Here is a 19,016-nt window from a genome sequence, read left to right as displayed (position 1 = left end):
AAACTTTCATCAATAGACAAGGAAAGAGCTACTCTCCAGTCTCAAGTACCTGGATAAAGAACAAAGCCCTTTTCCATGGGCTGATTAAGAGTCACTTTGTATTATAGGTATTTTCAAGTTGCCAGCTAAAACATATTTGAAAGCGACAGAGATACAGCAACTTCTCAAACAAAAAGCACTCTAATCTGTGCTAGATGAGGTGCAATCACTCCCTCCAATAAAAAATAGAGGCAGGAGGAGTGAGAAGAAACAAGGAGTGAGCTATGCTTACATGTTACATGTACTGCATGGGGGGGAAAAGCAAATCCTCAAGCAACAGGAAGGAACACAGATACTTCGCTTCCTCAGAGCTCATCTCAAAGTTGATTAATGCTTCTGCTGAATTACCAGCTCACACATTCATCTTTCAAAGCAAGCACAATGCTCATGTTCATGTTGTCCTCTTTCAATCATTCATGTATTTCTTTTCTCTAACAACTGATTTCAGAAATACTTAAAAGATCATTTGTGACCCTGCCTCGCCTGCCAAATTTCAACAGGTGGACGTAAAATGTTAGGCTAATATTATTCAAATTAGACTTATTTTCAGTATTGGGGTAGTTTTCTAATAACCCAGAACTTATATTTTACTTCAATTTCAGTCTTACACCTCAACAGTGGAAAAATCTCACCAATTACTTTACATTACAGTCATTATTACTGAGAACAAACAGGAACACGAGCAACTCATTCATATTATCTACAACTTTTTTTTGCAAAACAGGCTGAGTTGTGATATCAGAATTGTTTGGGTTTTGCTGCAACGTTATGTCTTCAGGAAAAAAGGAATCTTCATCACTGTAACTGCTTCTCTTCAACTACACTTCCTTTTCTGACACAATTTAAACTGATACTCTATTAAAAACAAGTAGAACCAACGCGGTTCGTCATTGCAAACTCTGAAATTAGTTTTGAAGATATGACAACACATTTTTATCTTTTCATTCCAGAAGTTCACTACTGCAAGACAGAAGGCTGCACTTAACATATGGCTGCTTTATATTTTTAAGAACATTATACTTATTTGGTGCAAGCAGTACTTGTGACTTTGCTAAAATTGCACTATTCACATTCCAGCATAATAATAATATGCATTTTATGTTTCTACTTTAAAGTTATTTTCAACCCTATTAATTTCACTTTCAGTTGTTAAGAGTGGTGCTGATTTTATTCCCATTCCTTTTGTTTTTAGTCTATTTTATATATTAGTATATCAATACTGAGTGGTACTGATTTTATTCCTTTTCCTTTTATTTTTAGTCTACTTTATTTTATATATTTACTTATATAATATTACTCTGCTTTTCTACTTTAAAGTACCTACAATTGTCCTAAGAAATGAAACTTAAGGCACTTTTTTTCTCCTTCCAGCCCTACAAAGTGGAATCATACTTTCTACTTCACAAAGCAGTTTCTCTTCAACAGCAGCAACGTAGGATTGTTTTGTATGTCTGTTTTCACTTACTCTGTAACACAACCACAGTCCCTAAGTACTCAAAGGGACATGGTCAGCTGACTTCAGTCAGTCCTCCTCCACTTTCTCGTTCCTCTTTTTCCTTCTAGATTCAGCCACATGAAAACAAAGGAACTGCCTTCCCCCTTCTCAGCACTTTCAGAATCAATATTCCATGTTAGCAAAATAAACAAGGGATGGCTTTTCTTCCCTGTTCACACCACTGACTGGTACTACCATGATGGCTAGTAGGATGCCTGGGACTATATCACAGATGTTAAAAGAAGGTTACAAAGTGTTACAGGCTTTTACCTATAGGCTTCTTAATTACTGCTCACTGTCACCATCTTCTTATTTTATCCACTTCATCTTATTTTATTATGGAGACTAATAAACAGTAGCTACAAATATATATGGAGAGAGAGACACACACATGCTCTATGAATGTATGTACATGTGTATTTCCATGCAAGTGAAGTGAGAATATATGCAGTTCATTTTGGTCTCTGGGGCTGGTTTGCTAATTCACCTGATAAGCTGCAACCAAAAGAATACTATAGGCAAGAAAAGGAACCCCCATTAACTTATAGCTAAGGAGAATAGATCACTGATTGTACAAGAGGAAACCTTTTCTGAAGTCCTACACAAGAAAGTAAACAGCAACAAAACTCAGCAAATATAGGAGAAGATGGAAAGCTGGAATTCCTCCTGCTTCCCTGAATTCTTAGTTAGGTTGATGCAGCTGAAGATGGCATCACTGCAAACCAGCAATTTCACGGCAAGGCTGTGCAAGGAAGGAAAGTAAGGTACTTTTACTGTGGGGACAAGGAGGCCAACAAGTATTCTGTAACAATTTCTAGTTTGGTGTCAATGACCACCTGTTGATTCTAAAGGGTGACCAGAAAGACAGGAGGTCTGATTTCAGAAAAAGAAATCCTCCGAACTCTCAGCAACCTGTGAGCCAAGAAGGCAACTGTTGCAGAGTGTCAGTGATGCTCTGAATGCCGAGACCTCAGTTTTGTGTCTCACAAAGGGTCGAGATATAGCTATAAAGAAAAACCTAGTTAGTTTTATGTGACAAATAAAACACTTTGGAAGCCACTTCGTGAAAACTAAACAAATAACAGAGGAAGAATTATCACAGTGCATCAATGGAACCAGTACTCCTGAGCTTATTAGCTGTGGAACTCAAGAGTAGAGTGCTGATTACTATGATACACTTGTGTGTCAAGTGAACACAGCACTGTCCTCACCAGTCCAAAGATAATCAATACAGCAAGCAAAGCATTTATCTTGTTTGTAGTCCATTCACTAATAATTTGTATTTACAGTTCCACAATTTCTGAAGTCATTTTAGCAAACACTTCTTAACTACACAATGTAGCTTTAACGAGTCTAACTTTACCTGGCAATATACGTGTGTATTAGGTAGAGACTTTTCATCTATACTGCTTCATAATAACATAACATCTTTAAGTACTTTTTCTGCTAAAAAATAGATTCCGAAGGAGTAAATCAGTACTACTGTAACGCTTTTCAAAAGGCTGCATTGCTGTTATTGAGAAGGTGGAATAAAGAGCATTACGATGCTAATAAAAATCACTACAGATATACAACCTAAACTTAAATTTACTGATGGCGTGAATAACTTCCTACTGTTCACCCTGGTTTTCCCATTTTCCATTTAATGGATTCCTACCTAAAAGAAAGTCTTTTTAAGGATTTTTGATCCATCAAACATTTGGATGTTCTTAAGAATTAAGATCATCCTAAAACTGAGGGTTATGTCAAGTAATAGTATCATAGTCTCGTGTGGGTTGGAAGGGACCTTAGAGATCACCGAGTCCAACCCCCAGGATTCGAGCCCCCTGTGTAGCAGAGCGGCACTTCTACCACTTGCACCACAGGGGGGCTTCGAACCCAGGGCCTCCGGTGTTGCAACGCGGCATTCCTACTACTTGCGCCACCGGGGCTTATACTGTCACACTAGCAAGTTTCACAGAGGATGAGAATCTTGGAACAGTTTAAGAAAAAGTAGCATAAAAACTCCTTTTATTTTAATGTTGAAAAAAATCAGCTTTTTGGATGTGCACATATATATATTTTTAACAAAGGTTAAAGAAACAAAAAAGCAAAGCATTATGTCCTTCAGGTTCCACTTGTTATCACAGAATGGCCCGGGTTGGAAGGGACCTCAAGGATCATGAAGTTCCAACACCCTGCCGCACACAGAGCTGCCAACTTCCATACCTAACACTAGACCATGCTGCCCAGAGCCCCATCCAACCTGGCCTTGAACACCTCCAGGGATGGGGTATCCACAACCTCAACATCATCAACATTTTTAATCCTAAATCAGCACTCAGAATAATTCTAATTTTAAACTCAGCTCGTTTTAAAGAGTCTAACAATACTACTAGTGCAAAACAGTAAGCAACATTAGTGCTACCAGGCCAACACGTTACATAAAAGAAAGCCAAAGAACCCCAGACAAAAATGCTTGATGCATGATCTTCTCACTGTGGACAGCTCTAAAAAGTATGAAGTTCAAGTTACTGTCTTACATTACAACATTAAGAATAACGTTCCAGCCCTACAGAGGTTCTCATAAGCATACAAATGAAAGTTATTTCAAACTTTCACCCTGACATGGTTTAATCCGTAAACTTCCTGATGTCACTCCAGCCTAACGAAGTTGCCAGCATTCCTACACTTTGATTTCACTACTGACCTAAACTGACACTATGGGAAAAGAGGCCAGTCTTCTCATTGAGGTATGGATGGAGCTTTCCTACTAACATCCACACTACATAAAACTTCTGAATAGTAGAAATTTTGGTAAAAGGAGTTCATGTGGGCAAGAGAACCAATCAAAGCCCTTCAAGAGATCTTGAGGAGCACAAGGATAAAAAATATAGCTCATCTGGCTAACATACTCAACTTAAGTTGTCTTCTACTAGAAATTGTGCTATTTCGATCCAAAAGCATCTTGCCAAACTGCCAAGAGCCCATAAATAAAAGATCTTTGTGAAAAATAAAGAAAAAGCAACGCTGCCACTGGAGCTACTGCTTCCTCCAAGGCTGAACCATAACTTCTTAGTATGCACAGACATAGGCACGTACACACACACACTCCATCAAAGAAGATTTAAATAAGCATGACCAACAGGTGGCAGAACCATGAAACAAACAGTTACAGAGTTGAAACACCTGTAGCCAGAGTTAATGAGAAAAAGTAGAGCCCATGACAATCCCACTGACTACAGACTTGAAATGCAGAGGTCGGCAGAAGGATTTCAGGCTGCAAACCATTACAGAGCCCTAATAAATCTGCAAGTGCAGACAACCTCCAAAACCACACACTACCACAGAAGATAGCAATTCTGGGGCTGGAGAAAAATCTCAGTGTCCTTCACGCACCTGCAAAGCAGACCCTACAGAAAGTGGATGCAAAAGGGGGCACCTAGATTCATTTGAATTCATGAAGAATTACGAACTCAAAAAATAAGATGAATATAATGTCCTAACTGGACACTTCAAAGACTACTGCTCTCTGTACAGAGAATCTCTCTAAAGCCAGTCATTTTTCCAGATCCATTATTCATATTAATGAAGTTATGGAAAACTTCATCACTGGAAAAGATGATGACTTGACTAACAAATACCTTTGGAACCTACACTAACGCTTTTTATTAGAGTAGGAGACAGAAGATTTGGAAATACCATCAGAATGGTGAAGGTCACTTCTCCTAAGGCATATATTTGACAATTTTAACTAGCATTAAGGTGGTTCATAAAAAAGAATAAACACTACAAATAAGAAGAAGGGAAAAAGAAAACAGTGTATGAAGATGTTAAACAATAAGCAATAGGAATAAAACAGTATAATGGCTGCTAAACATGAAAAGATAAGAGAACAACTTTGCTAGGCAATGATTATATACAGAAAATGTTAAAAAGAAAATAATGGGAGTGATCTCCATGGAAATATGAAAGGAAAAACCAGCAAAAAATGAAAACTAGGGAGCATAGTGTTACGTTATTAGAGAAATCTGTGCACAAGTAGGTCAATAGGCCAGAAAAGGTTTCTCCATGGTTGACAGCAAGAGAAAAATGTGCAGGCAGTTGAGAACTAAATACCAGTAGGCACTTTTCTACCATCTAGACATGTGGTAAAGGATGTAAGGAAAGCCCACACCCTGTAAAATAAGGTAAAAACAATCCACGGATAGGTACCTGAAAAGTACACACAACCAAACTGTAAATGCACATACACACAATCATTTGAACAACAGCTACATCAACATTAAACATTTGTCTGATTCAGTATTTCTTCTATTCAGTATTTATTCTGTTCTTACTTCCCTTTCCCTGTTCTTCTATCCCCAGGCGTTTTAATGTAAAGCTTGTGAAAATCCACATGTAAAAACAAGTACACACTGACAAACATCTACGTTATTAAAGATGGCAGTACGGACATCAACTACACTTAGATTATACTAAAATAAATGGTAATTCTAACTATTCAGTTCTGGCACTACATACACAAGTCTTGCTTGCAGAAAAACCCACACTTCAGAATTACAGAATATCCCAAGTTGGAAGAGACCCACAAAGATCACAAAATCACAGAATTGGAGCAGTTGGAAGAGACCTCCAGAAATCATCTACTCAAACCTCCCCTGCCAAAGCAGGCTCCAGGTTTCACAGGCGGGTCTTGAACACCTCCAGAGAAGGAGAACCCACAAGCCCCCTGGGCAGCCTGTTCCAGTGCTCTGTCACCCTTACTGTGAAGAAGCTCTTAATGCACATTTGTATGGGACTTCCTATGCTCCAGTCTGTGGCCATTTCCCCTTGTTCTATTGCCATGCATTGCTGAAAGGAGTCTGGCATCATTCTTTTGCCTCCCACACCTTGGATATTTATAGACACTGATCAGATCCCAAGACGTCTTTTTTCAAAGCTGAATATCATCATCTCCCTTGACCTGCTCGCCACGCTCTTTTTAATGCACCCCATGATCCCATTGGACTTCCTGGCCACCAGGACACGTTGCTGGCTCATGACCAAACAGCTGGCCACCAGGATTCCTATGTCCCTCTCTGCAGAGCTGCTCTCTGGCAGAGTCGCCATCCCTGACAGTGTTCAAGAGGCATCTGGATGAGGAGCTACGAGATACAGTTTAGTGGCCTATGGTTGTAATGATAATGGGAGAACAGCTGGATTAGATGACCTTGTACGTAATTTCCAACCTTATTATTCTATTATTGTCTAGTAGGTCCATCCTTCAACCTGTACCGGTGCAGTTATTCCTCCCTAGGTGCAAAGACTCTAAAGTTGCTCTTGTTAAAGCTCACCTGGTTACTCACTACCCAACTCTCCAGCCCACTGAATAGCAGCACAGTCTTCTGGTGCATCAGCCATTCCTCCCAGCTTTGTATCATCAGCAAATTTGCTGAAGGTAGACACTATCCCCTCATCAAGGTCAATGATGAAGATGTTAAACAAGATCAGCAGCACCAACACCTGAGTAACACCAAGAACACAGATACAGGCTTCCAACTAGACCCTGTGTCACTGATCACAGCCCTAATCCACCTGACCCCTGAGTCCAACTCCCGGCTCCACACAGGACCATTCAAAACACAAACCTTACGCCTCTCTTCCCTCCCTACTCCCCAGGGAGTCAACAGCTCCTGCAGTTTAGTAGTGTCCTCAGACTTAGCAAACACTAGAGACCTGCACCCACATACCATCTCCTGACAAGGAAAGGCTAGGTCTGATGAAGCACCTGATTCTGTAAAATGGGGGTGACTTAAAAGACTTAAAGAATGTCACTGATTTTGTTAGCTTGCTTCAAAAGCTAACAAAAAAAAAAAAAAAAGGAGAAAAAAAAGGATAGGAAACAAAGACGGTCTGTGTGTCTCCTGTTTACACCATTGTTTGCAAATTGGCAGGGCAAGGACTGGTTTGTCACAGAAATGCCTCTACATGAGAACTTCAATCAAAAACTCCTCCAGCTCACACAGGACTCAGCCTAGCTCAGCAGCAGCTTCCCCAGTACCCACAGGCAGCAGAGTATCAGCTCCTCAGGCCCTCCTCACCTCATCCCTTGCAGCAGCCATGCTGGTGCCAACTGATGGGCAGCCCCGTCCTGCCCCAATGGCACCTCCAGCTCCCACTGGGCACATCCAGGGGATGGTCCAGCACCCCAGGTAGGACCCATTGCAGGCGGAGGGGATAGAAGCACCAATAACAGGTTTGTGAGTTGAGTGATCATAGATAGATCTGGATAAATGTTTGAACCACAGACCTTCTCTGATCTCAAGTCTTTTTATCTATTTATTTAATGCTTCTGGAAATAAAATGTCTGAATAATTGTCCTTTTCCACTGTCATGTCTCTTGACTCACCCCTTTATTCATTCATTTAATGCTGACACCTCTATTTTGTCTCTCGAAAGAAGAATGGTTCTAACATCATTCTAATGGCTTTCTGTAAGAACCTAGTTCCAGACTCTTAGCTGTCGAGATATAGAAATAAATAATAGCAACAAAATACAAACTGTTAATCTCAAAGACAGTTTCCCTTATAAAGTCCTTTAAGTGGCACTTCCTGATTCATACTGCTATCAATTGTGAGTTGTACTACAGCAGTGCTGATCCCGCCCTATGGGAATCTTTTCAGTGTGATCTTCAGGCTTCCTAATACATTAGAGACGCAATAAATGGCCAAAACATGAGCTCTATCTTTCTGACAGGCAAACGAATGCTGCAGCTTGTTTCGTCTGCATATTTTAGTCCAAATTTAATTTCTGGAGTTCACCTAAGAGAAAACCCCATGAAAAAATTAGTCTCAGAAAAATCTCTTACCAAAAGAAACAAGCAATTATTTATAAAGTACCACACCTAAAGCATGGTATATTTCCACTTATATATTTTTCTGAGCGTGTGCATAAACCATCAAAAAAGATGTCACTTTTTTATAATAGCAGTGAACATTTGCTTGTTAGATACCATCCCTCCCAGCTATTTAAAGGGAAAAAAAGCACGTCCACATTCAGTGATTACAATTAGCAAGCATCATCATTATTCCACTTTGAAATCTACCATGCAAAAAATCCTGGCAACAGTTTTGGCTCTCATTTGTATCTTTTACAATTAGTTTCACATTACTCTGGCAGTTTATGGAGTAGTAGATGTCACTGAGCTGTACCATCCACCTCTGCTGAAGCATACAATTGATGGCCCTACTGAGCCATGCAGAACAGTGCACATCTACAGTAAAATATTCATTCACATACATTTACTACAGAATTTCACAATATATTTATTATATGTATTGTGATGGACATGTGGATTCCATGAAAAGGGCATCCATACATTCATTCTACCAATCACCATCTCCAGATACTTTTTTTTAATCTGTGAGGCCTCTATAAGCCCATTGCACATCATAAAGCTAGACAGATATGCACACACCTTTAAATATGAATAATTACATAAAAGAGGGTCCCTCACTGTTTTCAGTTCTGCAAGAATACTGCAGTCATGAATTAAACATCACCTTCCAAAGTTCTGTTTTGTGCCTGCTCTAGCAAGGTTTATGGGAACACCCATTAGAGACTGAATAGCTTTTCATTACCTCCAACCTTCGGCCCACCAGCAGAACCTGGCTTCCTTGCACTGTTGGAAGGATTTCCTGGCTTTTTAGGTGCAGGAATCTTGAAGGCTGAAGCAGCTGATGATGGCCTATTTCCATCCACCGACTCTTCATCATCGAAGCTTTTGTCTAGAAAAGGATACATTAAATAGAAATACATGTATATTAGAATAAATGCATATCTAGGTCTCCATCATCTATTCTGCTTCATATTTCACCGACAGAAAAAATGCATAAATAAAAACACGTATCATTACACTTTGTCCTCTGTCTGTGACCTACAAATAAAATGACAATCAAAAATAAACAGCATTTTCTACATAGCAAGTGCTCATAAAATATCATTATGCCTTCATAATTAATCACTATAACACCACACCTAAAAATGAATCCTTCACATTCATTCCCACAAAGGGAAAATATCTGCACAGATCAAATATTTTTGCCCACTTGCATATATTTTCCCCCAAGGAAATACCATTATTATCACTGCATTCTACCGAAGACAAACGCTTCTCCCTTTTCTTCTTTGACTCGTGCATGCATTTTTCTGCTACACATCCTCCCACAATGTGTCTACCAGCACTCCCTGTCTCTTCCCTTCCACCCAGATTTTTCAACTTACAATCACAGATCCGTTTGCAGATCAGCCGCCTCATTCCTCTGACAGCTCTTAAATCCCCTGGCCCTAGGACGGACCCAGCACCTCACATGGCCACACGCAGTTGATTCTAAATGCTAATCGAAGATGCTGTTGGAACCTGCTCGCAACACCCGAGATCCACCACTGAGATTTGTGCCGGCATCTTTCTCTGCCTTCCCCGCACTAGGTGCAGGCGGAGCCAATGAGCTGCGAGGTGACATCATCTGCTGGGAGCCACGGCCAGGGGGAAAGGTGGAAATCCCTCATGCAAAGAAACTCATTCCCACACGCTGCATTCGCCACAATCCCCATCCTTCACTGAAAAATCAGACAGACTGACCGACAGTGCTCCAGGGTGTGTGCTCCTCTCTCCTGTCACTCCTGCTCCTTACGTGTTCAAGCAAGAAACGGATCAATCTGTAATCACTATATGGAATACCCTCAATGAAAATGCTCAGCCTTCAAAATAATGTACGTATATTCCAGCAGGAGAATGTAACCGTTAATCAATCCATTTAGCAGAAGGATTTGCCTATAAGCTTCTGCATGGAAAAAATATCAGCCTATGGCTCCCATATTAAATAAAATGGGCGAGGCTGAGCCATGGCTGCACTACAGCAATAAAATACCAACTTAGCGTATCACCTTCTCTAAAAACAGACACCTCAAAACAAAAGAAAACAATATTTAATTGCACACCTTTGTTATCTCCAGAGCAGTGACTTTTTACTCCTGGCTTATCCAGAACCTGATGCCAGCAATATGTCAGCTATGTTTAATAACACAGCCTCCCAAAGGGAAACCGCTTTTATTAAAGCACTAAAGCAGGGCTTTTTTTTTTCCCAACAGCATCTGCAGCAGCAGCGCACACAGGAACACCCCACGCTGCACATGTCAGAGACTGACAGTCCTACAGCTGGATTTTTTTCTTACACTAGCAAAAATCACTGTGCTGCACAGCCATGTCTTCATGACGAAAGAAGAAAAAAGAAGTAAAATACAATAAGCACTGGATGCACAGTGACACAGCACTGATTTTCCTAACAATCGTTCCTGGTTTGTAGAGAATCTCCCTCAGAGCAGGCAGGGCTGGATTCATGCAGCACAGTGCGGCTCGGAGGCTGCACGTTGTTGCCATGGGAGCAGCCCAGCTCAAGGAGGGATACATTTTCATTCCTGCTGCTCTTACTCCCGTAGTTAAATATAGGCAGACTGCCGGACTTCTGAACAAAAAAGCCTAGCACCAGATCAAGAAACAAGCTGAAAGGGTTAACAGAGACACAGATAATAATGGCTGCCATGTAGGATGCCTGCAACACTGCAGGTCATTTTAAAACGGCACTAAGAAGCATCGTGCAGATACTTTGCACATCTGAACAGACCAATGTCGCAGCATCATTCTGCTGTCACAAGAACTGATTAAACATGAAATATAGGCTTTTCTAATAGAAATGCTTCCTGTTGCTGTATTTATTTATTTATTTGTCCTTTTTAGTACCCATAATGCTACTATCCAGCAACACAACATAGCACTGATATGCAAAAATACTGCACCAGACGCCTTGGGAATAAAAGTGAAGTTATTTACAGTACAAGTTTAAAAATAGCAAGTGAGCATTTGCACTTGTACACTGAATCTGCTCATCAGAAAGCAGCCACGCAGCAGCAGCTGAAGCACCTCAAGCAGTGCTGTGCTCCTGGAACCCACATCTCCAGCTGTGTTCTTCCCAAGCTGCGGATGACCAAGGGGCACTGAAGATGGGGAACTGTGCAAGTTACTGCACTAAGCAAACCTGCAGAAGCTCCATTTCAGAAAGCTGCTACTTGTGTTGTAAACTATGCATTAAACAACGGTCATGACAACATAGTCTGACTTTTTGGCCTCATTTTTGTCCACACACTGAAAGCATTGTTAGTACTGGTTGAACTGGATGATCTTTTAGGTCTTTTCCAACCTTGGTGATTCTATGATTCTATGAGGATTTCCCTTTCAGGAAGATACTTGACAGCGCTTGGGCAGACCTGAAAACCATAATCTGAAATTATTCTTCCAGGAAAAATAAAACAACAAAAAACACTAGAAGTTTTCTCCTCCAATAAGGGAAACAGAAACCTGTAGAGTTGGCAAACGTTGTGAAGACACTGCATATTAAGTCAGTTGGTATCCATTGATGCTCATTTCTGCAGATCGTTACAGAAAAGTCAATAGAATGCTTCTAGTAAAACAAACTAACCTGGAAGAGCTGGCCCTGGAGCTGGCCAGACTTTCAGAATACAGAGTTTACCACAGATGAAATCCAGGCACAGCTGTCCCCAATGGAACACAAACCAGAATTCTGAACCATGGCAAAAGTTTATGCTAAAACTCCTAAGAAACAGCTTGAGGTAAAAATAACTGAAAGATAAGGGCTATCTTTGCATAAGAAACAGTGGTGCCAGCAGGAGCAGAGAAGTGATTGTCCCCCTGTATTCAGCACTGGTGAGGCTGAACCTCAAGTACTATGACCAGTTTTGGGCCCCTCACTGCAAGAAAGACATTGAGTCCCTGGAATGTGTTCAGAGGAGGGCTACAAAGCTGGTGAGGGGTCTGGAGCACAGGCCTTATGAGGAGCGGCTGAGGGAGCTGGGATTGTTCAGCCTGGAGGAGGCTCAGGGGAGACCTTACTGCTCTCTATAACTTCCTGAAGGGAGGTTGCAGTGAGCTGGAGGTCGGCCTCTTCTCTCGTGTCAGTGATAGGACCAGAGGGAATGGTTCCAAGCTGCGGCAAGGGTGGTTCAGGCTTGACATTCGGAGGCATGACGTCTCAGAAAGGGTGGTCAGGCTGGACTGCCCAGGGAGGTGGTGGAGTCACCGACCCTGGGGGTGATCAAGGAAAGACTGGATGTTGTGTTGAGGGACATGGTTGTGTGCCCCGGTGGCGCAGTGGTAGGAATGCCGCGTTGCAACACCGGAGGCCCTGGGTTCGAAGCCCCCCTGTGGCTCAAGTGGTAGAAGTGCCGCTCTGCTACACAGAGGCTTGAATCCCGGGGGGTTGAACTCGATGATCTCTAAGGTGTCTTCCAACCCGCATGAGACTATGAGACTATGGTTTAGTGGGAGCTATTCGTAATAGGTGAACGGTTTGACTGAATGATCTTTTAGGTCTTTTCCAACCTTGGTGATTCTATGATTCTACCTTTCTGCTTTGTAGCATTACTCTCAGTCCCTAGATTTTAAATATGTAGTATCTGTTTCTAAAAGTATTCAGACCAAGGACAAATATTTACATACTTGTTATTTGCTACTATTAATGCTAAATGCTTATAACAATCTGTGTACTCCAATTTGGTTGCAGAACAATAAGGGTAATTATGAATGTCCAAAGACAAAAGAGCATCCAAAACTTTTCATACATTGAGAGAAAAAAAACATCTTAGGGCTGAAGTAAATTAAAGTCAATTTGTTGCCATCCATACTTGAGACAAAGGCTGAACATATCTACTCAACACTTCAACCCTGATACATCCAGCATTCCAAGCAGTAAGAGTCAGTTCCTCCAACCAAAAAAAGCAGGATACAGCTACCTAAGACCAACCATTTAAATTGCTTAGACAACCTGGCTCTCAATCTGGCTTACAGTGGATATACTAGAAGGGAACCAACCTCCTGTGGGTAATGTATGGCAGACCGGGTGGTACAGGGCATTTCAAAGTGCATCTGATGCTTCTGGCGAGGCAGCTGGATCACACACGCAATACTTGAAACCAGATTTAAAGACAGAACTGCTGGTCATCATCCCCATAAAACTTTAAAACAAGTGTGCAAAGGCAGCCACTGCCAGCAGACCACACTGATGGATCAGTGTCAGAGAAACAAGGCAGTACATCCCACCAGTTCTATGTCGTTGCTGCACTTCTTATTTTTTTATGTTTGCATTAAAAAAGAAACAAAACAACAACAACAACAACCTGAACCATCAGATTTCTTGCTAAGACAAATTAATTCTACTACATACAAAGGTTGCTTCATCTACAACCATCCATTCTGCAACCAAGGAGTGAAGAGGAAGAGGACAGCAGCCCCTGTTTGGGCCCTACCCTTACATAAGTTAAAACTTTCTGGTTTGAATTAGTGACTTATTACTTCTCTGGTACTCACCTTTTTGCCTACAAAGTACCAAAGAATAACTGTTTTGATGGAATGCAAAGTTGCTCCAAAAGTAATGCCTTCCACATAAGTCAGAAGCCACTTTTGTCACACTGCCCCTCTGCTGCCATCCATCGCAAGGCAAGAAAACATAATGGAACATTAGTGGGGAGGTTCCACCTCTACAGCCATACCACCAGCGTCTGCCTCTGATGTTGTGGGCCAGCATAATAACATTGCAGGCATTGTTTTTGGAGCAGACATCATATTACTGATGATGACCATGCACCTACTCAGAAAACATTCCTAACGTTATGTCCCTGTGCTGGGAGAAGGACATGGTAAGTGATGCATCAAGCCAACAAAGACTCTGAAAACATCCTCAGGTAGTGCTTCAAAACAGAAGAAGTTAAAACTTCTCCTGAAATAACAGGAACTGCGTAGGATTGCATGAAGGGCCTATCTGTAACAGAACACTGGACCAGTAGCTCAACACAAGCTCAGAAACAGAGTAGCAGCTCGTACTTGGGCAGGGAAATACACCTAAAATCTGAGGTTCTTTCTGAGGCTTCTTCCTGACCTGGACAGGCAAAACTGAAGTGAGCAGCAGGGTACATCATTTTCACGTTTCATTCATCAGTCCATGGGTCCATCCCAGGGCCTGAGGGCTGGGAGGGCCCAGGACACACGGCATCCCAGGGTAGTGTGAGGGAGCGGCCTCTGCTTAGCTTTGAGAAGGCTCTGGGAGGATCTGAGCATTGACTACAGCTGCCTACTGGGAGTATGGGAGCACAGAGCATGACTTTTATCCCAGGTATTCAGTGGTGGATGGACCAGAAACACTGGGCTCGTGCTGAGCATGGACAACTCCCAGTCAGGCAAAAGGAAAGGATTGCCACCATTAAGGGTGCTCAGATGTGCAACTGGTGCCCAGAAAGGCTGTGGGTCTCAGACTTCCCCAGGGTGTCCAAACTTAACTGAGCTTGGCTGAATCAAGCGCACTGCACCAACAGTCATTCCTGTAATGGATCTGTCTGCATCAGAGACCTTCACAAAAAAGGATGAGACAAAGGGAGAAAAGCAATGAATTGACTGAGAGAGGACAGTGCCCCCAGAGTCCACTGGGCAGCTTAACAGTTGCTACTAGCTCTGCCATCTAGACAAAGCATGAAAGCTAAACACTGTAAACATCGAGGAGAAAGGGACATATCGGGATCAACTGATTCCATGTTAGCACAGGTACAGCAAGCCATCACCTGACATGTGAATTCAACTGGCTTTGGCCTTCATTGAACAGCAGTCCATACATGCTCTTGGCATACTGTCGGCAATTTAGTCACCACACAGGAGAGAAACACCTCCCATTTCTCTTCACCTGATGGCAGGGGCTGAACACTTTCACGCTGCTTTAAGTACACTGGGGTCAACAGATGGGGAACAGCCATTTCCACACCCGTGTCCCTGCCACTAAGATCTCTTCTAACGAGAGCTTCTTCTAACTGCTTCAGCACCCTGTGGTACATGGTGGGGATATTTCTCACACACATCATCAAAAACATACGATAGAGCCCCTTTTCATGCTTGAACTACAGAATCATATATATACAAACTCCTCAATACTGAATACCGGAATATCCTCAACTATTTATAAATGCTATTTAGAAACCTAAAGTTTATTTCTAGTTCTATTGCTGGAACATATAAGATTAAAAAATAAAAATCAAGTTCAGTTATCAGTCTAGAATCTACTGCTGTCAAGAGAGTTATCATGTATTTTCCATGTGTTTACAGCTGTTAGTAATAAAATGTCTGACTTATATAGTTCTTCCTTGAAACAATTTGTCTCCATGTTGAACCTCACTTTGTTCACCCATTCTGAGCAGAAAGCGTTCATTTTCATATAGCCCTTCTACACATTCCCTCTACACATTCCCTCTCCCACTTACTTGCTTCACTGTCACACATATCTTTCACAGCTATTAGCAATGGTATGTGGACTTTAAAGACAAAACACTACTCAGAGCCTATGTTAAACACTGTGATAGTTCCACATGACCTTACAGTGAAAAGAACCTTTCAATTGGTTTGATTCAGAACAGCCATGTAATTCCAACTCACAGTATCCATCCTTCATCTGCAAGGCACAGGGAGGAAAGCCACTCCCCCGCACAAAGCGCCTACCAGCTGCTTGCAATGGAAGAGAAGGAGTAGAGCTCCTCTAGAGGGAAATGAGCCAACGCAGGCACAGTCTGCATGTTTACAAAACACACTGAAAGGAGAACAGAAAAGGGAAGAAGCCATGCATTTATCCTTCCCAGCATCTGCTGTCTAAAAGACAGTTTTATTCAGGAAATGGCTCCGGACAGTATGATACACCACAGTGAAATCCCGCCTGTTTTCTGGCCTCATGTAACAACTGCTTTATTTACTATCAGGCCTGAGATGGTTTTAAATGCCTCCACCCTCCTACCAGAGGACTGAAAAGTCAGAAATTCATGTAAAAAATGCTTAAGAACAGTTTTCATATATTAAAAATTAAACTATCATCTGCAAAGAAACTCCACAGCCTTTTAATATGTCCATCTTTCATTTATTTTTGGGGGGGTCAATAATAACATATTAAAGCTGAGCAGCACCCACATTTTACAGAAAGCACTAATCAGATTAAAGTCTTAGGAAGACAGCCTTCCGTTCAGAAGAACATCGGGGAATAGGTGGTGACAGTTCCTGTTCTCCAGGACACCTATACATTAATAAGGTATTCTCAAAAAAGACAAAGCCCATAATTTCATATGCATATGTGCTATGGTACAATTCTTACTATATTTGGATGTAATTACTAGTATAAGCAACTAAATCAGTTGCATATAGTGTATCATTTGGAATACTGAGTGCTTGAAGTTATCAAACATCACTAACACCATACAGCATTTACACAAAAATCCCCTCTTCCATCTCTGCAATTCAAGACAGAATATTCAGTATGTACTAGTACACAGAAGATGGAACCAAGAATGTTCTCTTACAAAGCTGATCTGATATTTTCAGGTAGTTCTCAAATACCTTATGTCTGGAACCACACTCATTACTGCATCCAAAGAAAACTCAGGTCTAACCCTCCTTTCATGACTCCTCCCACGGCCCCAAGTTTTAGGCAGACCAATTTCTCCTTATTTTGATAAACCTGTTGAACTGAGAGCAGGACAGTCCCTCACCTGTACAACAGTGAAGTGGCACAGCGCTGAGAGACACCAAGGAAAGAAGCAGCTGATGGAAGCCACCAATCGACTACAAGGCACAAAGAGAATGCACAACGTAATGTGCCATTACGTTAGCTGCCTCCTAAACACCCTAATCTGGTTATCAGCGGATAAGGGCAGAAATGCATTAGCCTCTCTGAGAAACAAGAAATCCCAAGCGAGGGATGGTTCTTGACTAGTTTTCCTCTACAACCTAAGGAACAAACACAGACCTACATTCACACAGGCATGTGAAATGTCTTTAAACCAAGACACCGAATGCTTTCCCACTGGCACACATTCACTGCAGTGGAAGTAACAGTTCAATTGCTTTCTAGTCTACAAACAGAATCTTCTTCCTCTGTGTGCTTCAAACAATGGACTGGAGAGCCTGGGACAGTCAACAGGGGTATACAGAAAAACGTGGCTTTTCCCTTTAATCTTCACTTTGGAAATCAGATTAAGATTCAACATTTAAGCATTATGTTTTATTTACATTCCCATTCATGCTCAAGAAACAACGCCGAACAGTTACAATAAGCCACTGCCTTGCATTTCACAGACAAAATGTTTCAAATACCACCTTCATACTATACTTCCAAACATGCTCCACATACCTTTACGACATATCCGGGCTGATTAAATGAATAAAGCAAGGAAAAGAAATCACAAGTTCTGTTCTCTGATGCAGTAGCACAACATCACCCAGAACGATGGCCTACCTGCACAGACAGTAACTATACATTCACAGACAGTAAGCTGTACCTGCACACACAGTAAGCTAAACGCCACAGCAAAGTGCCAATTTGTCAAGAAAAGCAATTCCTCAAAGGCTACAGAATCACTGCCCTTAGAACAGAGCTTGTCCGGTGTGTTGCTGGATGTACAGGATGACTGTGAAATGGAAAATCACAGGTAAAGCAGCATTTGCATTGAGAAGAAAACATATCAGAAAGTTTTCTTACTAGTTACTGAGGTTTTGTTATCCCTAACAGCTTTATAACACAATGCCAAAGGACTGAATTCTTTGTAAGTGCGGTAAGCAATAGTTTCAAGAGAAACCAGCAGCTACATAATCATCCTACACACTCTTAATTGTATCTGGCATTACTGCTCAAAGCTCCCACACAGAACATCAGCTGACTGCCTGAACAGTACTTTGTTCTTAGTGCCTTTGTTAATGACGAATTTAATTATACAGAGAAAAGCTCCGCAACCACCCTCACTTCATAAACCTCGACCATTAGAGAACCACAAAAATCCGATGGCTTTGTCCAGGGAACACAGTTATTTCTTAACATGCTACAACTTGCATCCTTCGTACTGGCGTGACCGCAACCCGTGTTTACACCGCACAGAACTGCACTGTTTGATGGGAAACAAGCACTGGGAAAAAACAGTCGAGAGCAAAAATGACAAGAAAGAGCTCAGTGTGAGCTCAGCTCCACGAGGACAGTGCCCTCCCCTACAGTCTGCTGATGGCAAGTAACAACAAACACCAGAGAGCCACCCCAGCGTTCTGAAGCACCCAGCCTCGCTCCTGCAGCTCTGATCCCCCCGCTCTGTCCCGCAGCACTCAGTGACACACGTACTTTGTAAACGCACAGCCCTCCTCCTATCTTCCTCAGCTTGATTTAAGCCAAATGACAACTTCTCAACTTCCTCTGGAAACGAAGACGCACGTTCGGCAAGCTGTCACAGCAGGAGAAAGCACGGAGGCAGACCACGAATCCGGTTTCGATCCAAACCGTGCCGGCAGGGCCCGCACCGCTTCACTGACCTACTTTCTCCCGGTTTGTGTAACGAGGCACCGCGCGGCGAAGGAAACGCGGCTGCACACGCCGTAGCGTCACTC

At 41.9% G+C, this 19,016-nt stretch overlaps 1 protein-coding gene across 50 annotated transcripts in view; it reads right to left on the bottom strand.

The window, feature by feature from the left end:
- Positions 1–19,016, bottom strand: part of CLASP2 (cytoplasmic linker associated protein 2) — a 114,667-nt gene that overhangs the window by 63,950 nt on the left and 31,701 nt on the right. For all 50 annotated transcript variants that reach the window (XM_032442404.2, XM_015854125.3, XM_085540417.1 and 47 more), the window contains one exon: positions 9,136–9,282. In XM_032442404.2, the coding sequence (XP_032298295.2) occupies positions 9,136–9,282 (147 nt within the window). The remainder of the gene's footprint in view (positions 1–9,135; positions 9,283–19,016) is intronic.

The sequence above is a fragment of the Coturnix japonica genome, chromosome 2 (genome assembly GCF_054131305.1).
Source record: "Coturnix japonica strain WE chromosome 2, WE-NBRP24, whole genome shotgun sequence".
Taxonomy (NCBI): Eukaryota; Metazoa; Chordata; class Aves; order Galliformes; family Phasianidae; genus Coturnix; species Coturnix japonica.
This window is presented reverse-complemented; position numbering and strand designations above follow the sequence as displayed.